The 22,542-nt window shown below is 45.3% G+C and overlaps 1 protein-coding gene across 1 annotated transcript in view; it reads left to right on the top strand.

Moving 5' to 3' along the window:
- Nucleotides 1–22,542, top strand: part of wdr62 (WD repeat domain 62) — a 106,563-nt gene that overhangs the window by 32,698 nt on the left and 51,323 nt on the right. The window contains exons 9-14 of the mRNA XM_084315309.1: nt 11,205–11,394; nt 12,991–13,155; nt 16,148–16,311; nt 16,786–16,877; nt 17,722–17,847; nt 22,452–22,522. Of these exons, the coding sequence (XP_084171435.1) occupies nt 11,205–11,394; nt 12,991–13,155; nt 16,148–16,311; nt 16,786–16,877; nt 17,722–17,847; nt 22,452–22,522 (808 nt within the window). The remainder of the gene's footprint in view (nt 1–11,204; nt 11,395–12,990; nt 13,156–16,147; nt 16,312–16,785; nt 16,878–17,721; nt 17,848–22,451; nt 22,523–22,542) is intronic.

Below are 22,542 nucleotides of genomic sequence, written 5' to 3'. Positions count from 1 at the left end.
AGTGGCTGAAAGGGTAATAGATTCACCAGACACTTTCATTATTCTACCGGACAAATCTGATTGTAGAATAGAAGGGTAATACATTCACCAGACACAAATCTGATTGTAGACCAGCTTTTAGGAATTTATAGACAAAATGACTAGAAACACAAGAAAGAACAGACATAACCATATCAGCCCATAAAACATAACGGTGCATACATCCACTGATGGAAGCCTGGAATGACCACATCCAAACAGTAAAGCTTCCTCCCAAAGTAAGACTATCTATCTAGTGTAGTATCAGAATAAAGACCATCTAGTGTAGTATCAGAATAAAGACCATCTAGTGTATATCAGAATAAAGAGACCATCTAGTGTAGTATCAGAATAAAGACCATCTAGTGTAGTATCAGAATAAAGAGACCATCTAGTGTAGTATCAGAATAAAGACAATCTAGTGTAGTATCAGAATAAAGTAAGACCATCTAGTGTAGTATCAGAATAGACAATCTTGTGTAGTATCAGAATAAAGACCATCTAGTGTACTATCAGAATAAAGATACCATCTAGTGTAGTATCAGAATAAAGTAAGACCATCTAGTGTAGTATCAGAATAGACAATCTTGTGTAGTATCAGAATAAAGACCATCTAGTGTAGTATCAGAATAAAGATACTGTTCTGAAGGATCAGATTAAACCGAATATATATATTTATTTATATATATATATTTAATTGTATTTGTATATCCCCTGATATCCCTTGTATATTCCTTGTACAATATGCATTGAATATCCCTTCTAGTCTACTGAACATCCCATAATAGTCTCCATTCTACCATTGGACGAGACCTTGGTGCCAGGTCGCCATACCCCTCAGACCAGGTTCAATCGTACCGCTCAACATGTATGGACAAGTCCTAGTTCCGCGTAGGAATATGTCTACCGCACCACTAATGGTACTATTTGTTCATAGTGCGTATATATACTGCGCTATTAAAGTAGAGCTTTCTTTTAGTCCAGTTCCTTACCCTCCAACAGAGTGACAGACGCAAAAGCCTCCCCGCGAACCACGTGTGGGCAGTAAGGCCAATTCGGCCCAGTATCGGCATTGAGACATCGTGTATATTAATATTTGAATAGTCATATTTGGCACTATATCGTCGAGTTGGACGTATTCTATTAAGCTAATAATAGTCTATTCATATGTAGTGCCTCGTGCGGTAAGAGTTCTATAGTAATCAGCACCCCCATCGTTTCGGGCATCAGCTGGACGCTTATCCAGGGTGGTTGACCCCACGTGAAGCTGCACCCGAGGAGCTCCAGGCCAAAGAGCGAGTGGACCTGTATATTGGATTATTCTACCGACGACGGCTAGCCTTCCCCGGCTTGGATTATGCTTTGAGTACTTTGATTATTCTATGGATAAAGGCCAACACTGCGGTGTGTTGGAAATACCCCCCCCGGAGAGGACGACAGGTGAGAAGACGCTCTACACGACGAGGTCGCCTCACGTCTCTCCATCGTGGACCGGAGGACGCCGGCCACAGAGAGTCCAACTGCTTTCATCTGTGGATCGAGGATCGCTGGGCACCGGGTCGCACGACTGTGGGCTCTCCCAGGATACCCTCGGCCAGACTGGATACAGCCAGACTCTACCCCCCCCCTCCAGCTGTCCTACAAGCAGTCGGAACCTCCCCCTAGTGTATCCAGCTATATAATCATTCAAGTATCATTGCTATTGTTCCCTAAATATTCCAGGTTGTATATTTGCTTCCTGCGCAATCAGAGATTGGACATTCGATATTGATCTACCTACGAATACTCATTTGCCATAAAAGTGCATACTATTTCAAATCATAAATGTAATTAAGTGATCGTTGTACATACCTTTTGCTATGTATTATTATTAAACGCAGACTTTCGACTTGGTACATTTGTGTTGGATCCGTTTCATCAGGTGGGAGTGTTTATCATAATTATTTATACCTAGTACTGGGTGGCCAGAGTCTAAAGTACAAGAGGTAGTGGTATTAAGTATCATATCTAACAATACAGTCAGGGAATTGTACCCCTCAGTTAGAATTGGTCCTTCGAGCCGGAGGGTAATCAGTGTAATATTAATATAGTGTTATTAATATTAAAATGGCCTATGATGAACACTCCACGAAACGATCCTCCTAACCAACAACGCCCGCGGCGCAAACGACGGCTCCCTCAGTACCTAGAGGCTTACGCTGTCAGTCAACAACCTAGTCTTCTACCAGCCGTAAACGCGGTAAAACTAGAAAGTAAAATTATGTCTAACCCTAACGACCAGGCTACCCCGACCATAGAGGCCCCTATGGGTTCTAACGTAACTGACCCAGCTCACGGTGGGGACCAGGGGGAACCAGACATGACTTTACACCCCGCCAATACCGAAGAAGTAGTCCCCGACGAGTCCCGGGAGGAAGACAACACTACCGTGAGAGAACTCGGCACGGAAGAAGATGAGGAGAGCACCGTGGAGATAGAGCTCCAAGACTCCGCACGGAGTACCCCAAGGGACGGCTCCCCTATACAACCGTCTTCTCCCAGCGAGGCAGAGAGGACACTACAGCAGGCATTCCTCGTCAGCCTGAAAGCCTCTACTGAACGCGATAGACTCCAGGGTGAACGCGATCGATTGCAGATACAGCAACGGAGCGAAGAAGAGCACATACGCCTGGAAATAAGACGCATTCAGATGGAAGAGAATATGGCAAGAGACCGGGCCGACGCCCAGCGCGCCGCCACCGGTGCCCAGAGAGAATCGGATCTCACCAAGCGCGAAGCCGAGCGCGACAGAGCACAAGCGCAACTAATAGAACAGCTGATCAGAAGGACAACACCCCCTCCCTCCACCAGAGGCTCCAGGAACTCGTCTAGACATCACTCCAGGGCGGCATCCCCTAGCCGAGTAAGCGACCCTGAACTTGACCAACAGACGAGGTTTATACCCCCCGCAGACCCCCTTCCCCAACCGGTCCAAGCGAGACCCAGCCACCGGGAAGGAGCAGCATACACTGCGGAGAGGCTAAATCAGAGACTACAAGCCCTGGATGACCTAACGGAAGACTAAGAGGAAGAGGAGGAGAACCACGCCCGACGACAGCACAGTACTCTACCGGACCAGGAGGTCCAGTACAGCCCAGGCCATACCCCCGCGGAGCTGCGCTACAGACCCCCGACGCTATTCACGGGTGAGCACGACGCACGACCCGCACCGAGGAACAGCACCTGGACCAGCGGGCCATGGTACACAGCCGGTACCAGCCCACGCCAAGGAGCAGGAGGAGACTCGCCTAGGAGGCCTCTCCCCCAACGCTCGCCGATGTATCAACAATCCGCGTCATACATTGGCACACCTATGGTACCAGACTTCACCCAGGAGAACCGGGCCCAGTATACGGAGCTCCGCATGTGTCTGGAGACAATGTTGGTGGATGTCATTGATGAACGCCATAAATACGCGATACTACTGAAGCATTTAAAGGTACCCCGCGCGCACAACATAGCGCTCGCCTACGCCACTTCCACGACCCCATACACCGCAGCGCTGGTAGCGTTGGACCAGAGATATGGACGTATATGGGATTACGTGATCCAGGAGATCAGGCACATCGACCGCCTACCCCCAGCAACAGACAATCGAGCACTGGACGACCTGTCCATCAGAGTGCAGTCCCTGGTAGGGATGCTGGGAGCGCAGAGGGAAAAGGGTAGGCATGAACTATACGCCAACTCAAATGTAGAGAGGATCTTGGAGAAGCTACCGCCCGCCCGACAGGAGCGCTTTAGGCGGCAGAGAGACCACCGAGACCCTAATGGCCCCGAACCGAACCTCCTCGATCTAGCCGACTTCCTGGCGAGAGAAGTCAGCAGCTTACGGCTAGATACATTCGGACGGAGCACCCCTGGCTCCAGAGAAGGAACCAGGAGACTAAATGATGGAAGAAGATCTGTGACTGTCATGCACCAATCGGAGTCAGTGCCAAGCAGTAGGAGCCACAGTACCCCCTCAAGAAAGGAGAAGTGGAAGATAGTGTGCCCCTACTGTGAGAAAGAACACTGGCTGTCACAATGTGACTCATTCCCCAAGATGAATGCGGAGGAAGCGAGTCAATGGATAAAGTCCAACAGACGCTGTTTTCGCTGTGCGCGATCACACACGGCAGCCGAATGCCGCTTAAAGAAAAAGTGCAGTCGGTGCGATGGAGCCCATCTGGACATACTCCACGACAGTAACAGACGGCGGCCTCCACCCGCACCATCAAGCAGCAAAGCAAGCGTCATGTACATCGACCCCGCCAGCAGCAGCGGAGCCAGAGTGCTCTTAAAGGTAGTCCGTGTGACATTGAGCTACCAGAATAAAGTCATGGACACTTACGCCGTCCTTGATGACGGGTCAGAGAAGACCCTTCTGCTCGCGTCCGCTGCGGCCCAGCTAGGGCTGCGGGGGAGCGAAAACCAAATGACAATTCGGACAATAAGAAGAGATTTGAAAACGATAAAGGGCGAGAATGTCTCATTCTCTATCGCAGCAAGCGGCCAGCCCGAGCGACGGTACAGGATTACAGACGCTTTCACCAGCCAAGAAATAGGACTCTCGCGGTACACATACCCCGTAGCCAAGCTGATGGAGAAATATGTACATCTACGCAAGCTACCGATCCCACTCATAGACGGTGCTACCCCGACACTGTTGATAGGCTCCGACCATGCAGACCTCATTGTCCCGATAGACCGGGTTCATACCGGACCCAGAGGCTGTCCTGCAGCAGTCGAGACCCGCCTAGGATGGACTCTCCAAGGCCCACTCGCCAAATCTCTCAACCGAACCACAGCCACTAGCTGTCTCCACTCCCGAGTCACAGAGGGAGACACCGCACTCCTGCAGCATGTAGAGAGGCTATGGACCTTAGAACAAATGCCCTTTAAGAACGAAAAGAAAGACATTCGCTCTAAAGACGACATCTACGCCATTAACCTCCTCGAGACGGGAACAAAGAGAGTCCCAGTCAGCGGCGTGTTGAGATACGCCACGCCACTCCTGCGGCGGGAAGGGATGCCTACCTTTCACGCAAAGAAAGACGCCACAGAGCGGTACCTACTAAACACAGAGCGGCGCTTAGCCAAGGACCCCGCCCAAGAAAGTGTATACCGCGCTGAGATTGAGAAGCTCATCACAGCGGGACACGTCACAAAGATTGACATTAAAGAGGCCGACCAGACGACTGAATCGTGGTACGTGCCCCACCACAAGGTTCATCACAACGGCAAAGACCGCATCGTGTTTAACTGCAGCTACCAGATCGGATCCCAAAATCTGAATAAAGAGATATTGCCCGGTCCTACACTCGGCCCCTCCCTACTAGGCGTACTACTCCGCTTCCGCCAGGACAAGGTGGCTATCAGCGGGGATATCAAAGGGATGTTCCTGCAGGTGAGATTAGTAGAGGAGGACAAGCCCCTGTTGCGGTTCCTATGGAGAGAGAGGCCAGGAGATGAGCACCCAGCCATCTACCAATGGGAAGTCCTCCCTTTCGGAACTACATGCAGCCCATGCTGTGCTACATTTGCACTACAGAGACATGTCGCAGAGGACCCAGCAGCGGACGAAGAGGTCCGACACAGTGTGAAGAACAGCTTCTACGTAGATAACTGTCTACAAAGCGTTTCGACCCAGGAAGAAGCCGAGGCTCTCCTACATAAACTCTGCGCCTCTCTGATCAAAGACGGCTTTGATCTCAGGCAGTGGGCCAGCAGCGATCCGCACGTACTGCGCAGCCTCTCCTCCGAGGACAAGGCAGCGAGCAGCGAGACCTGGATGGCCACAATCCCAGGAGAAGCCCAAGAGATGACACTAGGACTAGTGTGGCGCTTCAAAACAGATTCGCTCCACTATAGACACAAACCCCTGACCACGGAGCAGGGAAGGTCGACGGCAATACCGACCACCAGACGGAGTGTGTACAGAACACTCGCCCGACAATATGACCCGTTAGGATGTATACTACCGTACACCACCAGGGCAAAGATGATTGTACGAGCATTGTGGGACAAGGACCAGGGCTGGGACGACCCCATTCCCGCACACCTTGCATCCACCTGGAGAGAGTGGGAGATGGAACTCCACTCACTCCCAGGCGTTAATATACGCCGAAGCTACTTCCCACCCACGGTGAGGCCAGAGACATGTAAAATGGATTTACACGTCTTCAGTGACGCCTCCGAGGTCGCCTACGGATCAGTAGCCTACTTGCGGGCCCAAGAAGAGGGGGGAGAGATCTACACAGCATTCATCCTCGCCCGCTCGAGAATAGCCCCACGCAAGCAACAGTCTATCCCACGTCTAGAGCTCTGCGCAGCCCTCGCAGGAGCGCATCTAGCCACGCTCATCCAACGTGAGCTCACCATTCCGGTGCATAGAACAATCCTGTGGTCAGATTCCACGACAGTACTCGCCTGGATCAAATCGGATTCATGCAAATACAAAGTCTTCGTGGGAGTCAGAGTCACTGAGATTCAAGAGTTAACCGGAGAGTTAACCGGAGAAGCAAACTGGCGCTATGTTGATACAAAATACAACCCAGCTGACGTCATCACCCGGGGAATGTCCCTAGATGACTTAACCCGTCATAACATCTACAGTGACGGACCAGCATTCCTCAAGCTCCCGGAAGGAGATTGGCCCACGCCCACCCCGAGGGAAGCAAGTGACGAGGAGGCTGAGAATAAGAAACCCATGTTCTGTGGATTGAGCACTGTTGTCTCCGCAGACCCCAACATAGACGATTGCATTACCATAGAGAGTGCGCAGCAACGGACATTCCTGCGGCACCACCCAGAGATTAAGTCCCCCGCTGATATGTCAGCAGCTGACTACGAGGAAGCAGAACTGCTTCTACTGCAACGAGCCCAGAGAGACTCGTTCCCCGATGAACTAGACTGTCTACAGGGAGGAAAGCCCGTCCCATCAGACAGCAGATTGATTCATCTGGCCCCCGAGAGTGACACACATACCCTCATCAGAGTGGGTGGTCGCCTGCGGAGAGCCCCCAATTTACCGGATGACATTAAGTACCCGATCGTATTGAACAGCCGACACAAGGTCACAGAGCTGATTATAAAGAAATACGACGAGGATGTACACCACGCAGGAGCAGAGAGAGTCTTCGCGGAAATCAGACGTCGTTACTGGATACTTCAAGGAAGAGAGGCGGTGCGACGCTTCCAGCGAACCTGTCTAGACTGCCGAAAGTGGCGCGCGCAGCCCAGCATACCACGGATGGCTGACCTACCTCCATGTCGCCTCCGACTCAGCGACAAGCCATTCCACTCAACAGGCATGGACTGTTTTGGCCCGCTGCACATAAAGAAAGGAAGAGGCACCGAGAAGCGGTGGGGTATTGTATTCAAATGCATGACCACCAGAGCGATACATATCGAGCTCCTTCCGACCATGAGCGCAGACTCATTCCTTATGGCCTTCCGAAGATTCACATCACGGAAAGGAAAACCGTCTACATTATTGTCCGATCACGGGACAAACTTCAAAGGCGGAGAAAGAGAGCTGAGGGAGAGCTTCCAAGCTATGGGCCCAGAACTTAAGACCCACCTCGCTCCAGCCCAGATTGACTTCCAATTCAACCCCCCAAACGCACCCCACTTCGGTGGAACTTGGGAACGAGAAGTACGTTCTATAAAGACAGCCCTGTACGCAGTACTTGGGGCCCAGACTGTGGCGGAAGAAGTCCTAATGACAGTCCTCACGGAGATTGAGGGAGTATTGAACTCCAAGCCCCTCGGTTACGTCTCCAGTGATGTAGCAGATGTTGACCCAGTCACCCCCAACACCCTCCTGATGGGGCGGCTAGATCCCGCGTTACCCCAGACAATGTACCGGCCTGAAGAAGCGAACGGCAGACGAATGTGGAGGTACAGCCAAGTATTAGCCGACAAGTTTTGGAGCAGTTTCCTACTGCACTACCTACCGTCTCTACAGACCCGCCAGAAGTGGGTAAAAGAGAGAGACAATTTGACGGAAGGAACAGTCGTCATGATTATTGACCAGTCACTACCCAGAGCTATGTGGCCGGCTGGCCGCGTAAGCAAAGTGATCACCGGTGCCGATGGCAAGGTCCGAGCAGCTGAAGTACTCGTCCAGGGGCGCATTTACACCCGTCCTGTGGCGAGGCTCATAGAACTGCCCCGACTCCCAGACACAATCGATGATGACCATGACCCTATGACTTTGTGAGTTGACTGACCCTTACAGCGAACCCTTGAGTGGTAGACAGTGCGGTTAATCTGTCTCTGCTTAACTAATTGGGTTGGGACCAATTAGGGGGCGGCTGTTCTGAAGGATCAGATTAAACCGAATATATATATTTATTTATATATATATTTAATTGTATTTGTATATCCCCTGATATCCCTTGTATATTCCTTGTACAATATGCATTGAATATCCCTTCTAGTCTACTGAACATCCCATAATAGTCTCCATTCTACCATTGGACGAGACCTTGGTGCCAGGTCGCCATACCCCTCAGACCAGGTTCAATCGTACCGCTCAACATGTATGGACAAGTCCTAGTTCCGCGTAGGAATATGTCTACCGCACCACTAATGGTACTATTTGTTCATAGTGCGTATATATACTGCGCTATTAAAGTAGAGCTTTCTTTTAGTCCAGTTCCTTACCCTCCAACAGAGTGACAGACGCAAAAGCCTCCCCGCGAACCACGTGTGGGCAGTAAGGCCAATTCGGCCCAGTATCGGCATTGAGACATTGTGTATATTAATATTTGAATAGTCATATTTGGCACTATATCGTCGAGTTGGACGTATTCTATTAAGCTAATAATAGTCTATTCATATGTAGTGCCTCGTGCGGTAAGAGTTCTATAGTAATCAGCACCCCCATCGTTTCGGGCATCAGCTGGACGCTTATCCAGGGTGGTTGACCCCACGTGAAGCTGCACCCGAGGAGCTCCAGGCCAAAGAGCGAGTGGACCTGTATATTGGATTATTCTACCGACGACGGCTAGCCTTCCCCGGCTTGGATTATGCTTTGAGTACTTTGATTATTCTATGGATAAAGGCCAACACTGCGGTGTGTTGGAAATACCCCCCCCGGAGAGGACGACAGGTGAGAAGACGCTCTACACGACGAGGTCGCCTCACGTCTCTCCATCGTGGACCGGAGGACGCCGGCCACAGAGAGTCCAACTGCTTTCATCTGTGGATCGAGGATCGCTGGGCACCGGGTCGCACGACTGTGGGCTCTCCCAGGATACCCTCGGCCAGACGGGATACAGCCAGACTCTACCCCCCCCCTCCAGCTGTCCTACAAGCAGTCGGAACCTCCCCCTAGTGTATCCAGCTATATAATCATTCAAGTATCATTGCTATTGTTCCCTAAATATTCCAGGTTGTATATTTGCTTCCTGCGCAATCAGAGATTGGACATTCGATATTGATCTACCTACGAATACTCATTTGCCATAAAAGTGCATACTATTTCAAATCATAAATGTAATTAAGTGATCGTTGTACATACCTTTTGCTGTGTATTATTATTAAACGCAGACTTTCGACTTGGTACATTTGTGTTGGATCCGTTTCATCAGGTGGGAGTGTTTATCATAATTATTTATACCTAGTACTGGGTGGCCAGAGTCTAAAGTACAAGAGGTAGTGGTAGTAAGTATCATATCTAACAATACAGTCAGGGAATTGTACCCCTCAGTTACAGATACCATCTAGTGTAGTATCAGAATAAAGACCATCTAGTGTAGTATCAGAATAAAGTAAGACCATCTAGTCTACTATCAGAATAAAGACCATCTAGTGTAGTATCAGAATAAAGAGACCATCTAGTAGGGTGTAAAGGTACACGTATCCGTACCGAACCGAATCGTTTCAGTGTGTACCGTACCGAACGGCTGTGTAGTGTACCGAACTAATACAACGGTATGTTAACCACTAAAGACCGCCCACCGCGGGCTGTTTTTTTCACAATCTAATATAATAATTATTATTTGTTTTATTCTTTTACAAGTCGATTATTAATTTCAATATAGAATATTCGTTGACAGCCCTACAAGTGCAATTAGTTACTGCACACTACATCACCCCTGAGTCGAACATGGAAAGCCAAACTTCCCCCCACTGTACCGAAAACCCGTACCGAACCTTGACTTCAAAACCGAGGTATGTACCGTACCGTGGTTTTTGTGTACCGTTACACCCCTACCATCTAGTGTAGTATCATAATAAAGAGACCATCTAGTGTAGTATCATAATAAAGAGACCATCTAGTGTAGTATCATAATAAAGAGACCATCTAGTGTAGTATCAGAATAAAGACCATCTAGTGTAGTATCAGAATAAAGACCATCTAGTGTAGTATCAGAATAAATACCATCTAGTGTAGTATCAGAATAAAGACCATCTAATGTAGTATCAGAATAAAGACCATCTAGTGTAGTATCAGAATAAAGACCATCTAGTGTAGTATCAGAATAAAGAGACCATCTAGTGCAGTGGTTCCCAAAGTTGGGGGGGCCACTGAACTTAGAAGCAGGCCAGGACAGTGTTTCTAGTTGTATTCTAAAATTCTATTGTATTAAAAAATGTGACTATATGGTTTTATATTAACTTAATAAATAAACAAAAACGAAAAATCTACTTATTTCAACGAACATTTCAAACTAAATAACAGATTATGCACATAAAACGCTGAAAACAACCGAAGCAACAATAGTATTTTAATGAGGCTATTATTATTATCATTATTATTTTGCAACAAGTTAGCCCTCTCATAAATAGCACATATAAATGAATAACTAACTTGAACTAACTTAATAGGATTGAAGTGATATTTGGCTTAAAAAATCGGTCGCCTGGCAAAAAGAAAAAAAGCCTGACAATGTGCATTGGGCCGAGGGGTCTCTGACGCCTTATTTTCTGGGTCCCGGCCTGAAAAGTTTGGGAACCCCTGATCTAGTGTAGTATCAGAATAAAGACCATCTAGTGTAGTATCAGAATAAAGACCATCTAGTGTAGTATCAGAATAAAGTGGTGAGTAGATTCGAATACTCTAGTAATGTCCAGTGTCATGACTCTTGTGTGTAAACTCACCAGCCATTACATTATTTTCTGTATCTTACTAAGATATTCTGTATCTTTCACAGGCACCTGTTCACTGCCAAACCTGAAGCGCAGTACCCAGACACCCTGGCCCTGACCTTTGACCCCGCTTCCAGACAGCTGACCTGCGTGTACAACGACCACAGTGTGTACGTGTGGGACGTACGGGACTTCAGGAACGTGGGGAAGCTGTACTCGGCCATGTACCACAGCAGCTGTGTCTGGAGCGTGGAGGTGGGTGTCGGGGTCGTTACTGAGCGCTTCCAAATGACACGATGAGGGGTATCTGCAAGGAAACGTACATTTTCATACGGTCTATAACAAAAAGGAGCGAATATACTGTATATCTCAGCAGATGTATCTAAATTGATTGTTTCTTTATTGGAAATTTCATTTCAAACCTTTATTTAAACTCGAAAGGCAACTGAGGTTTCCCTCATTTACAGTCACGTCGAGCGTACATACAGAAATAAGCATAAAAGCATATCAAATCATAACAATAAGACGACAAGACGAGGCTAGACAAAAGCAAGGATAACAAATCAATTAAAATACGTACAACTTCACTGACGATGGTTGGAGATCAAGGTTTTAAACTTTGCAACAGAGGGGAGAATCTCACGCTTAACACTTTGGATGCCAGCGACACGTTTTGTCGTTAGTTCATGCCGACCTATGAATGCCACCAACGCTATATAGCGTTTGTTTGTCGTATTTTTTTTATTGGCGATTTGAATTCATATTTCATCAATCGAGCCTCAGGTTAGTGCTGCAGAGTCTCTCTGAGCTCAATTCGGAAGATACCGCCCCCTATCGTCTCTCCCTGTTGTAACTGCACCCCATTAGTTTAGACTGATGGGGGGGGGGGGGGGGGGGGGCAGTTTCCTCATTTTACTTTTCCGTCAAGCCAACTGAAGAGACCCAAGTTGATCGCCGACCCCAGAACAGCGTGGATTATGTATTTCCAGCACCCAACGCTGAATCAATAAACGCGATCGATATTTGGAATGGCGATCAGGAATTGGAATAATCTTTTTGGATAACATCTGATCTGAGGTAAGTCAGAGGTAACTAATTTTACCAGTCTTGGGATAATCGGAGCTTTTTTCACAGATATATCAACGTGTCCCGTGTGTGTGTGTGCCGCTGATCAGGAAATGAGAGAATCGATATTTCAGCCCGCTTCTATAGCGTGCATAAGTACACATACTATCGATAATCTAGCGTTTATTTGAAAACGATTCATAAATAGGCTGAAAAATTACAACATTTTTGTGTATGCCAGAATATTCCAGTAAATGCTGTTTATCACGGAATCTTTATATTTTCCTGAAAAACGAGGGCTTTTCAAAATGCTATAAAACGGAAATGAAGCGAATTAAAAAAAAAAATCAGTTTTGACAATGTTGACTGCAAACAAGTCATTGATAAGCGACGGGCAGATTAGACACATAGCCATAATTTAAGACAGAGATTATGCGTTCACAACGCTATCATTGAAGTAAGTGCTGGCATTCAGCCAGGTAAGTACGACACCCCCTGGTGGCTCTGAAAGTGTTAAGGACTGTTGGAGTTGAAATTCAAAGGACCGTAATTTAAAGGCTGTCCCCCGTCTGGGAGGAAAACACATTTCAATCATTCTTGCTGGCCTCACCTCAGCCTCTGCCAATCTATCTTGCATAGAGGTCGCTGTTCTACCTTTTTAAGCTCCCAAATATCAACCAAAACACTTACCATTTCCAAATTGTTTCTTAAAAAAAAATTCTTTTGGAATTTGTGCAGAATTTTAAGATGGAAAACTTGATGGTGCCCTAATTCCTGTTCCCTCAGACGTACCCTGAGCAGGTGGAGGCGTCCCAGGCCTGCCTGCCAGCCGGCTCCTTCCTCACCTGCTCCTCGGACAACACCATCCGGCTGTGGCACGGAGACCCCCTGCTGGGACCGGGGCAGAGCCAGCCCCGCGGCCCCGCCCCCCTGCCAAACATCTACAGCAATGTGAGCCTCTAAACCACACAGCATGGAATGTCTCTGCACATAATAGAATATCTCTAGTGTAATATAATATATCTGGACATAATAGAATATCTCTAGTGTAATAGAATATATCTGGACATAATAGAATATCTCTAGTGTAATAGATTATATCTGGACATAATAGAATATCTCTAGTGTAATAGAATATCTCTGGACATAATAGAATATCTCTAGTGTAATAGAATATCTCTGGACATAATATAATATCTCTAGGCATAATATAATATCTCTAGTGTAATAGAATATCTCTGCACATAATAAAAAATCTCTAAGCACAATAGATTATCTCTAGGCATAATAGAATATCTCTAAACACAATAGATTATCTCTAGTGTAATAGAATATATCTGGACATAATAGAATATCTTTAGTGTAATAGAATATCTCTGGACATAATAGAATATCTCTAGTGTAATAAAATATCTCTGGACATAATAGAATATCTCTAGGCATAATATAATATCTCTAGTGTAATAGAATATCTCTGGACATAATAGAATATCTCTAGGCATAATCAATTGTATAGCCACCCACCAGCGTAATGATCATTGACTTACAGTGGACGGTAGGATCACTGTAACTATGTTTACCACTCAACCTACTTTTAAATTAAAACCTGCTCAGGGTGCTGTACGCAGGTCAACAGTATGTTATGTGTTCAGGACCTGCTCAGGGTGCTGTACGCAGGTCAACAGTATGTTATGTGTTCAGGACCTGCTCGGGGTGCTGTACGCAGGTCAACAGTATGTTATGTGTTCAGGACCTGCTCAGGGTGCTGTACGCAGGTCAACAGTATGTTATGTGTTCAGGACCTGCTCAGGGTGCTGTATGCAGGTCAACAGTATGTTATGTGTTCAGGACCTGCTCAGGGTGCTGTACGCAGGTCAACAGTATGTTATGTGTTCAGGACCTGCTCAGGGTGCTGTACGCAGGTCAACAGTATGTTATGTGTTCAGGACCTGCTCAGGGTGCTGTACGCAGGTCAACAGTATGTTATGTGTTCAGGACCTGGGCCCTATTCCCCGTACCTGGTTCAACTAAGTCGATCAAGAGTCCCATTATCCAGATTCAATTAACCCGATGTTTGAATCCGGGATTTTCCTGTTCCTCGAACGCTGATTCAGTCTCGTTCATTCGAACCAGACTTGAGACCCAGGATAATTGCGCGTGGCCGCCTCAGCTGAAAAGACAGCAGGTGTCGATCGCAGAAATCCTGATTTTCTAACGACATTGATTGATTGATTGATTTAAAACTTTATTAACAGATTGCAGAATGGGTACAATGCAGTACGGCTCAATAGCCTCGCCGACAAGTTAAATGCATAATCTATAGGCTAATTTTAAGTCCCTCATTACCCCAATCAATCAGATTATATTTCTTTAAACGTGCCTGCTGGCAGTAGGCTTATGGAATGAATAATCAAATGAGATCTTGCTAGCGAAAATAATTAGTTCAACTCTTTCAGAATAAGGATACGGCTCTCTTATCCATTAATGGATATATAATGGATATTTTATTTATCTGGCACCGTGGTCTAATGGTTAGTCCTTTTACCTCTCACGCGGACGACCCGTGTTCGAAATTCTAATTTTCTTTTTCTTTTTGCGATGTAAATGCTTCAATTTGGTGCACTTTGAGAGCTATATAAAGAATGACATCCTCAATGCATGTAGATTTATAATATTTTAACTTAAAACTAGGCTACTTTTGCGTATAGTCATTAATATTATATTCCAAAAAAAATTATATTAGAAACGCGGGGTTTCGAACTGGGGTCATCCGCTTGACAGGAATGAGCACTAACCATTACACCACTGTGCCAGACAAAATATATCCATTATATATCCATCAATGGACAAGAGACCTGTGTTTCGAATATTTTTCTTTTGAATTAAGTTTTATCTCTTTATTCTCAAATGCATTAATGTGACGTCAACGGCTCATTCAATTGCTCAAATCCGTCAAACAGCGCATCTCATCAGACATTTTAATCCCAGTTACAATATCACAATAACGTGTGAGTGATGATGCAATTCAACAATCCTCAGATTCCTCGTAATTCATAATCCACAAAGACCACAATCCACGCATAGACACTTCAATTTTATGCTTGAATGAAACACAATCCGGGCGCTCCGTTAAGCAAATCTACAGCGGAGAATATATGAAACTAATCAGAGCCAAACGGCCGATAGGTTTCATTCATTAAAAATATCCCAGCGGGATTCACATTTGCAATGCGCCGTTATTAAAATAACCACATGCAGCGTGTATCGCGACTCCGAGCGCCGTATATGACGTGCATTATTTTATTTAGGACAAAGTAAATCTATAGGCTGAATATGATTTATTATCAGCATTTAGTTCTATTATTATACATTTCAAAAGCCCCCTCTAGGAAAACGAAGCACAAAAACATCATTCAGAATGGTATAATGTGTTCAGGACCTGCTCAGGGTGCTGTACGCAGGTCAACAGTATGTTATGCTTCTATCCCCAGGCCATCCGGATGCTCAATGACAATCACGCTATGTAATAACGACCCATCATCTACACACACTGCACACACATCCACATGTACACACTCACTTTAAACAAACACTCACCTTACCACTCACTTTATTCACTTTAGACACTTTAACACACTTTATATGCATCTATTATTAAAGAGATTTGCACCACATTCATACCTCATTTGCACCCTACCCCAAGTTTTGTACCTCTGCATTCTACCTCACTGTTACTCATTTTACTCTGTATTGTATATATGTATATTGACTTTACCTACTTTTTGCTTACTTCTTAATTATTCTTTTACTTACCGGTACTTTCTTTTTACTGTATGTAGCACACTCTCAGGGGCTCATGCAGAAACAAGCATTTCATTATAAAGTATTCTGTATTTTGTTCTGACAAATGATAAACAAACTTGAACCTTGTGTGCTGGTCCAGGACCTGCTCAGGGTGGTGTACGTGGGCCAGGACACGCAGCACCTGCAGGTGGAGGCTGAGAAAGGAGACGCCTCTGGCATGGATGGAAAAGCAGGCATCAGAGTCATGGTGGTCAGTCCTGACGGACAGCACCTGGCGGCCGGAGACCGCAGTGGAAACCTACAGTAAGACACACACACACACAGGAACAGACACGCGCATAGGAACAGACACACACATATTGGAACAGACACGCACATATAGGAACAGACGCACAGACAGACACAGAGAATCGGATGCACACGCAGACACAAGACACACACACAGACGCGCTCAGATGCACACACCCAGAGACAAAGACGCACGCACACACACGGACACAAAGACGCTCACACACACGCACATGGACACAGACACACAGATACATACACATACAGAATCATAAAATCATTTATTTTTGGTTTACAGATAATACATTTCTGAGTGTCTTCAGTATCTTTGTTCCGTTGGTTATATTCTGTTCTATAACATCGCCCCCTACTGTCTTATCTTTGTTTTGTAGGTTATATTCTGTTCTATAACATCGCCCCCTACTGTCTTCAGTATCTTTGTTCTGTCTTTATATTCTGTTCTATAACATCTCCCCCTACTGTCCACAGTATCTTTGGCCTGCAGTTTATGGACGAGATGGAGAAGATAGTAGCGCACGACTCTGAGGTTCTCTGTCTGGAGTTCTCTCCCAGAGAGACGGGTAAGGTTCTCAGTGTATTTGCTGTGTGTGGGATCTAAGGATCTCTGAAATCCAGACTTTACCTGGAATATCATCGCAGCATTGCTATTTCCATTTGGTAACACTGACACTAATATGTTCACCCGAGGCTATAGTAAGTCACATGTATGATGTTTTTGAGGTTTTTAATCTGGGAGGTGAGAAAATCACAACATCCTTTAGCTATAGTGCTTCTCTGCTGTGGTGGCCTGTCGTTGCTAAATGAAAACGGGGGAAAGGTCCTTTGCTGCTTTCAAACACCCAGATGTCAGATCCTGCTACTAGAATCAACCCCTGCTCTGACGGCAGAGTCATTTCAAAAGTTCACTTGGGATATTCAGGGTTCTATAGCTTGACGGGGTTTGTCACCGGCGACGGCTTTCACTTCTAAAACCGATGACTCTTGCTGGTGCTCTCGGTCTTACGGAGCACCAGCATGTCATTTATCCTGTGATTCCACCTGGGGAAACGGGATGTAGGAGAACATGCCTGCAACATGTAAATGACAACATTCATTTTGGACCCGCCAAGACTTTTTAAATGTTAAATTCATTAATCATTTGGGGGGGGGGGGGGGGGGGGGGGGGGGGGGGGGGGGGGGGGGAGAATTTTTTTTATTACGCACCCTTTTATTAAATGTTTTTGTTTTAATCTCACTACTTTCGGCAATAAAACTGTTTAATGAAATGGGATTATTTTACTTGGAAATAATATGAATACATTTTTAATGATCCCTTTTGATTTCTAGTGTTACGGTGTGTTTTGAAGAGCTAGCAACGTGTGTGTTTTGAAGAGCTAGCAACACGTGTGTTTTGTGGGGTTCCAGGTTTGCACCTCCTGGCCTCAGCGAGCAGAGACCGTCTGATCCACATCTTCAACATGAAGCGGAACTACAGCCTGGAGCAGACCGTCTACGACCACTCAGCCTCCATCACCGCCATCAAGTTCACTGGTAGGTGGAGAGACTGCAGAACCAGAGGCAGTAGAACCAGAGGCAGTAGAACCAGAGGCAGTAGAACCAGAGACCGCGGAACCAGAGACCGCAGAACCAGAGAGTAGAACCCATGATACCATATTATCGCCATACTAGAATCACCAGAGACCATGATACCATATTATCGCCATACTAGAATCATCAGAGACCACGATACAATATTATCACCATACTAGAATCATCAGAGACCACGATACAATATTATCACCAGAGACCACGATACAATATTATCATCATACTAGAATCATCAGAGATCACGATACAATATTATCATCATACTAGAATCATCAGAGACCACGATACAATATTATCACCAGAGACCACGAAATTATCATCATACTAGAATCACCAGAGACCATGATGCAATATTATCACCATAATAGAATCACCAGAGACCATGATGCAATATTATCACCATAATAGAATCGCCAGAAACCATGATGCAATATTATCACCATACTAGAATCACCAGAGACCATGATGCAATATTATCACCATAATAGAATCACCAGAGACCATGATGCAATAGTATCACCAATACTAAAATCATCAGAGACCACCATACTAGAATCACCAGAGATCCACAATACCATATTATCACCATAATAGAATCACCAGAGACCATGATGCAATAGTATCACCAATACTAAAATCATCAGAGACCACCATACTAGAATCACCAGAGACTCGCAATACCATATCAGTCAATGATAGCTGACGCTTTTATCCAAAGCGACTTACAAGTTCTGTACGACAGGTCATCAGGAAGGATACAACAAGGAGTTGGGTGGCTTCTTTTGTCAGGAAGGGGCGGATCCTTCTGATGTTGCTCAGGAGGAATCGGCAGGTTCTGGTTGTCGCTGCGATGTGAGCAGAGAAGTTCAACTGGTTCAAGTTCAAGTAAAAAATAAGCCATCACTTGTACAAATCGGGTGGATACTTTTCAATCTATGAGCATTCCTGAGCTACGGGGCTTCAAAGAAACCGTAGCCATTTCTCTTTCGATGCATAATGTGATTAAGCATTACATCACGCGCATGAGTGTGTTATACTCATTAGATCACGCCTAGGGGTGGTTGTTAGGCCCGACGTGCAGCGGAGGGTTGTTAGACCCCCCTAGGCGTGATCTAATGAGTATAACACACGACTTCAACTGATGTAATGCTTTTATACAATGGCCCAATTCACCCAACCTTATTGCTATACAATAAATACACAGTAATTCAAGCATAATGGAGATTTATTCACAAAACCATCCACAGAGAAATTAGATCCAATAGTAGATCCACTAGTAGACACCAGAGGGAGCTCCACAAACCATGTTAAACCCAGATTCGGCTCAAACAAGGGACTAAACACGTTGTAAAGCTGTAAAGGAATGTGAATTAGAGCTGCCGCGGTATTGATTATTTCCTTACCGCACAAATTTGCAAAATATTTCCTACCGCCGCAATTATTACCGCACGCACACAAAAAATAAAAAAATAAAGTTTGAATGCATTTTTAGTAGTAGTAGTCTACTCTTTATAGCATATAGCCTGCCTCTAGTCTAAATGTCTATCTTTAGAGGATGACTTTGCAGCATGAATATTGTTTGGGATTCGGCAAGCACGCATTAGTTATTGAAAGTGAAACACGGATTCGAAGTTTCCCCTCTGGTCGTGCGCAGTTCACTCGGTGTCGCGGGCAGGGGTGGTTACCCCTAACCCCCCCGACCCTTTCTTATTATTATTACTATAAAGTTACTACTTTATAATAAAGGCATTCGTTTTGTGGCATTGACATTATATAGTTATACGTTCAATAACATCAGCGTATTTACCGGACCATAGCAAGCAATACTCTATTCATATCTCAGTTCCTTTCTTTGCTCAGAGCGTGCTGAGTTGTCCCATTCTGCGGTCTGTTAATAAAGTTTTCAATCAGACAAGTGTATAGAACGAAGGGCTTCTATTATAACATTCGTTGCAGACAGTAAAATCATTATGTCTCGTTTAGTACTCCTGAGGCGCGATGGTAGTCCACTCCGGCGGAGAGTTAAAGCTAACGTTATTAGCCGTGTTGTGATGAGCTGACATTCAGGACGTAAAAAACTAATACGCGCTTGCCGATTGGTGGTAACACACTGCATGACGCTACAACGTGTGACGCGTCTCTCTTCTGACCAATCAGTGGTCTGCAATGTTTCACGTGACTTTTCTGGTACCCAATAGGGTCGCTTGGAACCTCGATAGAGGAGTAGGGTATATCTGCAGAGCCGCAAGCCCAACGAGAGGAGGGTAATTTATTATTATTATTATAAAAAACAGCGGTGACGCGGTATTCAGCCTACTCTGCGGTGGCCGTGATGTAACAGCGATACCGCGGTAATCGCGGCAGCTCTAATGTGAATCACTACCCACTTTCAAAACCACTCTCAAAGAGCACCTACGGGAGACTGCAATTCGAAACTGGCCCCTGTAAATGTCCTAACCCAACCCCCTCCAATGTACAGTAATTGTCCTAACCCAATAATACACGAGACCCTCTTCTTGGGACCAAGTAAGGTTTCGTCGATAATCCAATGTACAGTTACCCTCCCCACCCAACCACCTCTGTACAGTTTCCCCACCCCACCTACCCAACCCCCCCCCCCTCCACCCCACCTACCCAACCTCCTCCAATGGACAGTTTCTTCGTCAAATGTATATACTCTCTTTTTTAGACTCTATTTGTATCACAAACAGTACTGTATTTGTAAATCTGATATGTCATAAATGTATAGATGTAGCAGTACTGTATCTGTATGTCATATATGTTATGATGAATTGAAAATGGGGTACCCCGATGTAAACAAGACGAAAGTCTTTCTCTGGTCTGCATCCCCTTAACAATTGTGTGTATTGAGCCGTACTGTATTGTACCCATTCTGCAATCTGTTAATAACATTTTCAATCAATCAAATCCAGTGGTCTGACAAAAAGAAAAAAAAAGATCGACGGCCATTATTATTTTTTTTAAGTCTGCGATTTTTCTTTTGTTTCACAATGGGTCATGACAAACCAATTACATACCGGTAATCCAACATATGTGTAATGAACTAACATATTCCAGTTGACTGTATCTTTTTTGGAGGATTCGTTCAAAGGTTATCTATGGCAGATTCATTCAGACAGAAAAAAAAAGTAACTCGGTTGTGGAAGGGATCTGGGGTCACGTGGAGTGTGTTATACGAAATAACAACGTCTAACTTGACTGTTTCAGCCATCAGAATCAAGAAATGTGCATGCCATTGTATAATCCCGTTCTATTCCCAGGCCATCAGGATGCTCAATGACTATGCAACACTAACCCAACCATCTATGATATCATAGCACTGATTGGAGACAAAATAAGTGATGAGATAGTCAAACAGGTGAAACAAGCTAAATCCTTTCCCATCATAATGGACTGTACTCTTAAAAAGTTTATTTAGTATATTTTTTGTTCGCGTCAAATTATTTGTAACATAATGGAGATGAACATTGGTTGGGGGAGAATGGCTTTTCTCCCCTTTGTGTAATTCACTCACAGATCGGGCTGTCGTTGTGATCATAATTAGGTTTTTATGCACATGAGTCTCCCGAACAATTTAAAACTAAGTGTGAGTCGATCAGAGCTTCCTACGCTGAGATATGGTCACTTTTCCGCACCTAACCTTACCGGTGAATGCGTCATGCCTCCGCGGATTCCCGGAGTTATGCGGTGCCCGAATAATACACACACACATTTACGCTTATAGCAGACTTAACTTGCATCAACATTATCTGGCCATCCTCAGTAAATACTATCAAACTACTATCGAACTAAGACCAGAGATGGACAGGCGCTCGAGCACGCGCACACACACACACATTTACGCTTATAGCAGACCTAATGATTTTAGAATATTTCAGCTAATGAAGTTAAATCAACTATCCAGTTCGTTTTTATAATGTAATGTTTGGCTACTTGAGAGAGAGAGACGGACTCTGTCTGATTTGAGGAGCACGCTCTCCTGGACTTAATCTATGTGCCCTGCCTGCCAGTCAGGCTGGTATGCCTGATTCAGATACAATTTAACACAAACTGTTCCAAAGATATTAATGTTTCACACCGCCAACAAAGTAGCCAACTGAGTCCATTGTCTCGGAATGGAAATTAGCTGTAATATCGGCGCATCTCCCTCCCGAGTATTTAACCACACCCCTCCGAGGCGAATGTAGTTATTTTCAGTGCCTCGGAATACATACTGTCGGACAATCTAACAATAATTAACACATTTTAACATTTACAAGTTGTATTACGTTTTGCAAATAAGGAAACGTATAGAGAACATTTCAAAGCACAATCCGACCTAAACCGCGCCGGGTCGCATATATCATATCGCATATCATTGTCAGATTAGTTGTATTACCTTGGTATAAATACCGTAAACAAATGAGACCATTGCCGAAACAATTCGTGGTCTAATTATCACAATGAAACCATTTCCTAGATGCCATGTGGAAATCCTACATGTAGGACCTTTTAATGAGGTTCTGTCCTGCTTGTGTTCACTGCAGGTGTGAGTCCAGAGGTTCACATGGTGAGCTGTGGAGCTGACAAGAGCATCTACTTCAGAACAGCTGAGCAGGTAGGTCTGGGGTTGGGGTT

Source organism: Notolepis coatsorum, assembly GCF_963971535.1.
Source record: "Notolepis coatsorum genome assembly, chromosome: 1".
Lineage (NCBI taxonomy): Eukaryota > Metazoa > Chordata > Actinopteri > Aulopiformes > Paralepididae > Notolepis > Notolepis coatsorum.
This window is presented reverse-complemented; position numbering and strand designations above follow the sequence as displayed.